This window comes from Miscanthus floridulus, chromosome 11, assembly GCF_019320115.1.
Source record: "Miscanthus floridulus cultivar M001 chromosome 11, ASM1932011v1, whole genome shotgun sequence".
In the NCBI taxonomy this organism is placed as follows: domain Eukaryota; kingdom Viridiplantae; phylum Streptophyta; class Magnoliopsida; order Poales; family Poaceae; genus Miscanthus; species Miscanthus floridulus.
This window is the reverse complement of record NC_089590.1, coordinates 56,664,238-56,674,101: the sequence shown is the minus strand read 5'-3', so window position 1 is coordinate 56,674,101 and position 9,864 is coordinate 56,664,238. Positions and strand designations below refer to the sequence as shown.

At 51.9% G+C, this 9,864-nt stretch overlaps 1 protein-coding gene across 1 annotated transcript; it reads right to left on the bottom strand.

The window, feature by feature from the left end:
- Nucleotides 1–7,962: 7,962 nt before the first annotated feature.
- Nucleotides 7,963–9,864, bottom strand: LOC136494787 (BAG family molecular chaperone regulator 1-like). The gene is made up of 2 exons (XM_066490971.1): nt 9,513–9,864; nt 7,963–8,507 (listed from the first exon to the last, which is right to left on the bottom strand). The coding sequence occupies exons 1-2, from the start codon at nt 9,763–9,765 to the stop codon at nt 8,278–8,280; spliced, it is 483 nt and encodes a 160-aa protein (XP_066347068.1). The 5' UTR covers nt 9,766–9,864; the 3' UTR covers nt 7,963–8,277.

The window sequence follows — 9,864 nt, the reverse complement described above, 5'->3', positions numbered from 1 at the left end:
TGCAGAAGTCAGTCCTGCTGTGTTATCTAGTTACTGTTACAGCTTGTGCGTTGTAATAGGACTAGATGGATAGAGTTATATAAATAGACTACCATAGCAACTCAGTAAAGAGAGTTCAGATTTACCATCTCTTATACAGGGCTTTGGCCAACGCCGGTGCCTATACTGTGTGGGTATGCTCTGTTCTCCCTCTTCTTCAATCTCTAGCCATAGTGTGTGGGGACAGATAACACTTGTTCGTGGTCGGCATAGCTAGTGGGTTCTCGACAACACTAGCGGGTGCTCGGCAAGACTGGTGAGTGGTCGACTCACCTAAGCCAGTGATCCTATGGGCCAACACATGGTATTGAGTCCTACAGTGCTGTCGCCGGACTAACCGCTGGCGATGACGAACGGTTTAGAGATGAGCGACAGCAGTGGCACTGTTGTGGCTGCCCAGCCACGGCCGGAGGTCGTTGTTCACACGGTGCGGGAGGTCAGCGGTACTAGTTGGTCGACGCTAACTTACACCAACTATGGAGAGTGGTCGGTGGCCATGAAGGTCAAGCTCAGAGCCTGACAGCTCTGGAATGTTATTGATAAGGGCACCGACAATGAGGAAGATGACATGTCAGCATTAGAAGCTATCCTCACTGCTGTACCGGTGGAGTATAGGGAGCCATTAGGGGCAAAGAGCTCTGCTAAGGAGGTGTGGGAGGCTATTGCGGCAATGCGCGTCAGTTCCAACCGCGCAAAGAAGGCGACGGCCTAGCTTCTAAAGCAGGAGTACGCCAACCTCAAGTTCAAGGATGGTGAAATGGTGGAGGACTTCTCCCTCTGCCTGCAGACGCTCATCAGCAAGTTGAAGAGCCACGACATCACCATGGACAAAGAAGAGGCAGTCCCCAAGTATCTCCACTTCATGCCGGCAAAGTACATCCAGATCGCTCTCTCCATAGAGATGATGCTGGACTTGTCCACCCTTAAAATTGAGGATGTGATAGGCCATCTACGGGCGATGGACGAGCGCCTAGAGTAGGCAATATCAACAAAGGATAGCAACAAACTACTGCTGATAGAGGAGGAGTGGGCTGCTTGGAGGAACACCGGGAAGGCAGCCTCCTCCAGCCGTGGTGGCGATGGCAAGTGCCACGGTAAGGCTTCTTCAGAGAAGAAGTAGGTTGACCCCAATGCCTATCGGCGCTGCGGAAAGATGGGCCATTGGGCACAGAAGTGCCCAAATCTCAAGCAGGAGAAGAAGGCTAAGGCTCATCTGGCGCAAGCTGATGATGATGAGGCCACTATCCTGATAGCGATGTTCTGTGCACTGCATGACGTTGAGGCCAAGGAGAAGGAAGAGGTGACGATAGTGGAAGGACCTAGGAAGGCCCTGAAGACTATCAACCTCGACAAACCCTATGCCCAAGTCCACCTCGAACGTGTGGGCACCGACCAGGAGCAGCGGTGGTATCTAGACTCTAGTGCCAGCAACCACATGATGGGCTCCAAGGCATCCTTCTCCGAGCTCGACAATGATGTTATCGGTATGGTGAAGTTTGGTGATGGCTCACGGGTGACAATCCAAGGGCACAGCACCATCATCTTTAGGTGCTAGAACAGGGAGCACCACACGCTAACAGATGTATATTACATCCCACAGCTGCGTTCTAGCATTATCAGCATTGGTCAGCTAGATGAGCACGGTAGCGAGGTACTGATCAAGAACAGAGTCCTTAGGATCAGAGACCAGGAGCAGCGACTTCTTGCCAAGGTGAAGAGGTCCCTGCACCAGTTGTACCTGCTCGACCTGAAGGTAGAGGAACCAGTGTGCCTGGCGGCAAGGCACATCGAGGAACCATGGATGTGGCATGCCCGGTTCAGACATCTCAGCTTTGACACGCTTGGTCAGCTGGAGAAGATGGTTCAAGGGCTACCCCACATCAAGCATGGAGGTGAGCTATGTGACAGCTGTCTGGCCAGGAAGCAGAGGAGGCTACCATTCCCAAAGGCAGCGAAGTATCGCATGGAGGACGCTCTCGAGCTCGTCCACAACGACCTCTACGGGTCGATCACGCCAACCACAAATGGTAGTCAGCGGTACTTCCTCCTGCTCGTGGATGATTGCAGTCGCTACATATGGCTATAACTCCTGATGAGCAAGGAAGAAGCGGCGGCGGCGATCAAGAAGTTCAAGATGCATGGAGGCCAAGAGCGGCAAGAAGCTCCACGTGCTGAGGACTGATCACGGCAGCAAATTCACTTCGGTGGAGTTCGCTGCATACTGCACGGATTAGGGTGTGGTATGACACCACACCGCGCCGTACTCACCACAACAGAATGGCATGGTGGAGAGGCGGAACCAAACGATGGTCGGTATGGCTCGATCCATGATGAAGGCCAAAGGCATGCCGACAAGGTTCTAGGGTGAGGCGATGACCACGGTGGTGTTCATCCTCAACCGCTCTCTAACCAAGGCCCTGACGGGCAAGACGCCGTTCGAGGCTTGGTATGGGCGCAAGCCAAGCGTGTCTTTCCTCCAAACATTCGACTACATCAGCCACGTCAGGAAGACAAAGCCAATCCTCACCAAGCTAGAGGATAGAAGCACACTGATGGTGTTCTTAGGCTACGTGGAGGGTACCAAGGCGTACTGGCTCTATGACCCTCATGGAGATAAGGTACTTATCTCGCGCGACATAGTGTTCGACGAGAAGACGGCTTGGGACTAGACTAGTCCGAGCATGGGGGAAGCTGGCGGCTTCACCAGCACCTTTGTCGTTGAGCACCTAGTCATCCATGGTGGTGGAGACGCTAGGGAAGAGGTGCCGAGCACTCCAGGAGGGGTGTTGAGCACTCTAGCAGTAAAGCCAAGCACTCCTAGGGCAATGCCGAGCACTTCGAGAGGGATGCCAAGCATGCCAAGAGTGGTGCCAGGAGGTTCTGTAGTGGTGGCGACCACTCCAGGACGGGTGCCGAGCACTCCCATAGCGGAGCCAAGAGGTCTTGCAGTGGTGTCGACCACTCCAAAACTGAGGCTCAGCACTCCTACAGTGGTGCTGAGCACTGTAGGTGTAGTGACGAGCTGTCTAGAAGTAGTACCGAGCACTACAACCAAGGTGCCAAGCACTCCAGGTGCTACACCAAGCACTCTAGTGGAACAGGAAACTCCATCGACGCCGATCGAGTTTGCCTCACCTCCAAGTAACATCACTGAGTTCATGGATGCCTTCCACGAAGGTGAGGAGGTGCGGTTCCATAGTCTGGATGACATTGTCGACGGCACAGGGCCCTCAGGATTGGCTAGTCAGCTGCTCAATGATCAAGAGCTGCTGCTTGTCAGTGCTGAGGAACCACCCACGTTCGCGCTGGCTGAGCGTGATGGAAACTAGCGACGGGCGATGCTGGAGGAGATGAAGGCAATCATGGAAAACGAGACATGGCAGCTCGTCGATCCACCTCTAGGATGTCGTCCGATCAGTCTAAAGTGGGTGTACAAGGTCAAGCGAGATGAGCTCGGCGCCATTGTCAAGCACAAGGCGTGCCTCATCGCCCGAGGCTTTGTTTAGTGCAAGGGAATATACTTTGAGGAGGTCTTTGCGCTGGTAGCGTGCATGGAGTCTGTCCGTTTGCTACTAGCCTTGGCAACAGCAAAGGACTGGCGCATCCATCACTTGGACGTTAAATCGGCCTTCCTCAACGGTGAGCTGGCGGAGACGGTCTTTGTCAGGCAACCTCTAGGTTTTGCCATTAAGGGAGAGGAGCACAGGGTGCTCTGACTGCGCAAGGCGCTCTACGGGCTACGGCAGGCCCCACGAGCATGGAACACCAAGCTTGACGCCATGTTGGGTGAGCTTGGGTTCCAATGGAGCGCAACCGAGCATGCGCTCTACATGCGACGACAGGGAAAGGAGGAGCTCATCATCGACATGTATGTGGATGACTTGATCGTCACCAGCGCACGCACGGAGGACATCAACAGCTTCAAGCGTGAGATGGCGGCTCATTTTTGAATGAGTGATCTTGACGCACTCTCCTGCTACCTCAACATCGAGGTGAGACAGTGGAAGGAGGAACTCACGCTTGGTCAGAGCGCGTATGCCTCCAAACTGTTGGAGCGGAGCAGCATGGCTGAGTGCAAGCCATGCGTAACTCCGATGGAGGAGCGATTGAAGCTGACGAAGGCCAGCACCGCAGCGAAGGTAGATGTAACATTCTACCAGAGCATCATCGAAGGTCTGTGCTACCTAGTCCACACGAGGCCGGACATTGCGTTCGCCGTGGGCTACATTAGTCGCTTCATGGAGGATCCCATAGAGGATCACTGGGCTACGGTGAAGCGGCTACTGCGCTAGGTCAAGGGGACGATGGATCAGGGGATCATCTTTCCCAAGACCGGTGGGAGTAGGCTGCATCTCACTGTATTCAGCAATGCAGACATGGTGGGGGACATTGATTGGCGGCGGAGCACATCTGGAGTGCTCGTCTTCCTCGGGCCAGCTCTAATTTTATGGTTGTCGCTGAAACAGAAGGTGGTGGCTGTAAGGAAAATGGACCCTTGGCCTATTTACTTTGGATTTTAGTGTTTGATGACTAACACAACTAAATTGGACTAATGAATTTGCAAGTGTTTGTTTTGTAGTTCAATAGGGTGCAAGACGTAACTTGGACGAAGGCGACGTGATGATCCGATGATCAACACCTCAAGCAAGACTTTAGGAGCATAAGAGAAGACCCAAGAGATCAAGCAAAGTCCAAGCATGAAGATTGGAACCAAGCCGTATGCAAGATCGTGAAGAAATGAGCTCACTGTGGTGATCGAATGCTGGACCGGACGCAACGACCGGACGCTGGGCAAGTGGCTCGGCAGACAGACGATCGTACGCTGGACCGGACACTGGCGGCAACCGACCGGACGCAGGACAGCAGCGTCCGATCAAGTACAGTAAGGTTTCAGAGCGGCAAATCTGCGACCGGACCCGTCCGGTGGCAGGCGACCGGATGCTGGCCAGCGTCCGATCAGCACATTGCCGGCTCAACGGTCGGGACGACTGGACACGTTCGGTCTGGACGATTCAGCGTCCGATCAGTAGCAGAATTGCGGGAGTTCGACCCCAACGACTACTTTCTCAGTGGGGCTTATAAATACACTCCCAACCGGCCATTTGAGATGTGTGGAGCTGAGAAAACATACCAAGGGTGTTGATACACCATTTTAGTGATCTCCACTTGCATAGAGCTTAGTGATTCATTATAGGTGATTAGCGTAGGTGCTTTTCGAAGTGCTTAGGTTGATTAGACCACCGCTTATGCGCTTGCTCTAGGTTTAGGCCTAGTGTTTAGTGAGGTTTGCATACCTCTTACCACTTGGTGCTTGCGAGCACCATTGTTGTACATCAGAGGGGCTTAAAGTCTTGCAAGATCATACCAACCGCGTTTGTGGTGTGGCCGCCACCGTGTACCGGAGGGAACAAGACCCGCGATGTTTTGGCCAGAAGCTTGATAGTGAAGACGGTGGGGAGCATCTGGGAGAGGCTTGCCGAAAGGCACATCAGAGACCCACTTGCGCGTGGGGAAGGCCTGAGGCTATCTATGGAGTTACCCGACCGGGAGCTTGGCCCTTGCGTGGGATTCCTTGCGAGGGGCTCCAACGAGGACTAGGGGGAAGCTTGCGCGCTTCTCGATACCTCGGTAAAAATACCGGAGTCATCGACGGAAGTTTGCATATCTCTACCTTGCTCTTTAGCTTCCACATTTACATTGTTTACATTACTTGTTTCGTGGTAGAGATAGCAACTCACTAGCAAAACCGTAGTTGCACATTTAGATAGTTCATCTATTGCATAGGTTTTGCAAGAGTTAGAAAAAGAGGCCTTAGTTTTGAAGTAGAATTTTTAAGTTGCCTAATTCACCCTCCCCCTCTTAGGCGTCACGGTCCCTTTTAGTGGCGCTATCTACGTGCGAGGCAGAGTATGTAGCGACGGTCATAGCGGCGTACCAAGTTGTGTGGCTGCGCCGGCTACTGGGCGAGCTGACCGGTGCGGAAGCTCACCCACCAGCACTGATGGTGGACAACCAGTCCGCCATCGCCCTCACGAAGAATCCGGTTCTGCATGACCGGAGCAAACACATCGACGTGAAGTTCTACTTCCTCAGGGACTGTGTCGATGAAGGGCAGATCGTCATCGAGTTCGTCGAAACTGGTCGGCAACTCACGGATGTCCTCACCAAGCCACTCGGACGTCTTCGACTTACGGAGCTGAAGGAGATTATCGGCATGGAGGGGTACAAGGGATAGCAGTAGGATTAGGGAAAGAATTGTTAGATAATCTACTGCTCCCTTATGTGAACACACAACAAGGGAAGGCGGCACCGAAAAGGCCCCCTGCTGTGATATTGTAGCCGCTGCAGAGGCAGGCGCCGAACGGCTCACCTGCCGCACTGTAGCCACATGCAGGGATAGGCGCAGAAGTCAGTCCTGCTGTGTTATCTAGTTACTGTTGCAGCATGTGCGCTGTACTAGGACTAGATGGATAGAGTTGTATAAATAGACTACCACGGTAAGTCAGTAAAGAGAGTTCAGATTTGCTATCTCCTATACAGGGCTCCGGCCAATGCTGGTGCCTGTACTGTGTGTGTATGCTCTGTTCTCCCTCTTCTTCAACCTCTAGCCATAGTGTGTGGGGACGGACAACGCTTTTTCATTGTCGGCATAGCTAGTGGGTGCTCGGCAACACTAACGGGTGCTCGGTAAGACTGGTGAGTGATCAACTCACCTGAGCCGGTGATCCTGTGGGCCAACATGTTTATGGGGTTAAGTAGGCCTTTTCTGATCTTTTTTAAGAAAATAATTGATACTCATGAGTTGATCAACCTGGTGAGATATCCCAAATGTACCACTAGCTAGCAAGCAGACCTGGATCCTCCGTAGAAAATAAACAACTGATCATCATCGACACAAGGCGTCCAATTGTCCAGCGTCTGAACTGCGATTGGCTTCCAAGAAGTTCACCAGCCAGCGGCTCATGCATGTGGTTAGTACTACAGGCTGATTATTGCTGAACGTGCGCAGGACATACTTTTTTTTTTTGGGACAATAACAGGAGGGGTTACCCACTACTGGTCGCATAGATTAGAAAAAAAAAGGTTGTTGTCAAGTACAAATTCAGGATACAAGTTGACGAGGATGCTCTTGCTTGTCATTACGCCTCGGAATCCCCGTTTTTCTTCGAGCCAAAGCATCCCTCATCTGTCGCCGTGGCACGCGAGGGTGGAGACCCACATGCGGCTTGCGTGGATCGGGATTCCCCGGCGTACGGGGCGACGATCTCCCATAATCCCATGCATGGAAATGGCGTTCCGACTGTCACGCCACGCCACATTAATGCAGGTTGGTTTTTGGGCTGATTTGGGCTGGCTGGTGCTGGTTTATTGTAAGAGAAAAACACTGTTGGCTGGCTAGTTTGGGCTGGCTGAAACCAGCCAGCGAACAGGATGTTTGTGTAGGTGCAGCTGCAGCGATCGACATGAATGAGAGGGGAAGCTTTGGTAGTACGGTGTAGGAGTATATGCATACATACAGCATACTCCTATAAGATGCCACCAGGACAACAGTGCTCTGTTCATGCTGCTTTTGATCTACTCTACAGAGATAACAGTTGAGTGTCCGTTAGACTGTTGGTCTGTAAATTCACAGATGTCAGTTCTGTGGAAAATGTAAAGCCAGACACCCAATTTCATGGACTGGTACTGGTATGGTAGCAACATGGCGCCTAGACTTTGAAGCAAGCATCTGATGATCAATTTGTCAGTGCCTCAGGATATAGGACAATCGAAGTCTTTATCGCCGACGAAACTGTACAACCCAGGAGCAGGAGAGTGAAGTTGTAATAAGAGGCATCGCCCAAAACGGAGGAATGTCTGTCTCTAAATCATCATCAGTTGGAGCTCTGGAGGCCCTTCAGAGTCGAAACTGTGTGTGGAACTTGCTAGGCCAGTAGGCCTGCGTCATCTAAGTGTGCATTTTCTTGACAGCAAAGCTTAGCATGCATATAGGATGACAGCCACACTCAGCAGTTACAAGTGCATTTCTACCTACAAATGAGAAAACACACAACTAACAAGCAGTGGTACTCTAACTCTCACATGAAAGGGGGCCGTTTCCTTTGCCCATACCATACATGGAATGGTACTCGGCACTGATTAGCAGCAGGCAATCACCAACCAAGAGCACAGCAGCCGAATGGTACTGGTTTACTCTATCAGTTAGGGCGGCGTCAGACCGAGCCCGGCCGGGCCGGCCTACACCTTGATAAAGGTCTGATACGGGCTCTGCACGGCCTGGGCCGCGAGCGCGGCCCGGAGCTTCATGTCCTTGAGGGCAGGGTCCTCGAGGAGCAGCACCTTGTCCATGTCCCTCACCCCGATCATGTGGAGGTGGTCGCTGTCCTCCCTCTCCTTGCCCCTGAACAGCAGCCTCTGCTCCCGAGGTTCCAGCCCTGTCACCATGGACAGCACCACCTTCAGCTCACCTGCAATCATTTTATTTGCACGGACACGCGTTATTAGGGTGTCGCAAATTTGATTCATTCAGTAGTATGTAACGACAAATATTTATTATATTTATTAAAAAAAATCAAACACAATTGTGACAGCTCATCTCAAGCTACTAGGTGGCAAACTGACAAAGAACAGGAAGGTTCCACTCAGGATCGTCATCGTGCACTTGCAGTTGCAGCTAGCTATGCAGACATTGATCATTGTACAGACTACAGACTGTAGACATGCCCATGTCATTGTTTGTGTTTTCTATTACTACTACATAGACAACCCAGTGATATAGTGCCATACTTGTGGAGTTGTTGAGGGTGACACACTCATCAGTCATATTACTCATTTTATTGCTGAAGTAGGTGACCCCGCTCGTGGAGTGAGGAAGGAACTCACAAGGGTCAACAATGCCGTCATGCCGAACACAGTGCGTGGATCTGGCTGTGTAAACAAAACTATAGGTTGTGTGAATTTGTAGTATTGACCTGTTTAGTTCGTGTCACAGCTGATTCTTACTTTGAGTGTTCAGTATCCATCAGGCACCAAACTACGACTGAACAAAGGAGGCAGGGCCTCTTCAAGTGAACTCGATCGACGCACAATCATAGCAATGCCGATCGATACACAGCTTTAACGATGTACGAAAAGATGGCTTTCGATTCCTTTGGACTGTTGAGTCATGATCCAAATTCAGTTATGTACAAGATAAGGGTTAACTTCTGTAAGCCGTCGTCTTGGGATACGAAAAGTTGTAAATCCCCGACGTTTGTAACCTCACTCGATATAGTGAAGATTTGTTGGCCGGTGCCCGTGGTTTTTCCCTTCTTCCTTGAGAGAGTTTTTCACGTTAAAATCTCGTGTCCCCTATATTTGATCTGTTTTCTTAGTCGTTTATATTACCTATCGTTTCTAACATGGACAAATACGGGAGATTTGGCGAGCAAATGAATACAGTAACAGCAAAAATGCAGAGCACGAGTACTCACCAAAAGTGCAGGTAGCCACAACGGAGACGTCGTGCCAGGAGAAGCCGGTGGCGACCCTCACGGTGATGACCTCCACGTCCGCCCTGCCGTCCCTCTTCTGCACCAGCATGCCGCCCGGCCGAACCTCCCACTCGATCTCCCCGCCGCGGACGCTTCCGGCATCGCCGTCGCTGCTGCCGCCGCTGCTGCTGGTAGTGCTGCCCTTGGAGGAGCTCCTCCTGAACAGCTTCTTGGGGTACCTCAGCTTGATCATCTTCGGAACTAAGCTCGTGCTGCTCAGCTAGCAACCTAGCTAGCTCTTGCAGTTGCAGCAATGGAGGGCAGAGCAGAGAGCAGCAGTGCGTGTGGTGCT

Bases quoted from the DNA above. Each gene is read 5' to 3' on its own strand.
- LOC136494787 (XM_066490971.1), bottom strand. From the start codon at position 9,765: ATGATCAAGCTGAGGTACCCCAAGAAGCTGTTCAGGAGGAGCTCCTCC. The intron at 8,508-9,512 runs GTGAGTACTCGT...AAATGATTGCAG, and splicing joins TGTGGCTACCTGCACTTTTG to GTGAGCTGAAGGTGGTGCTG.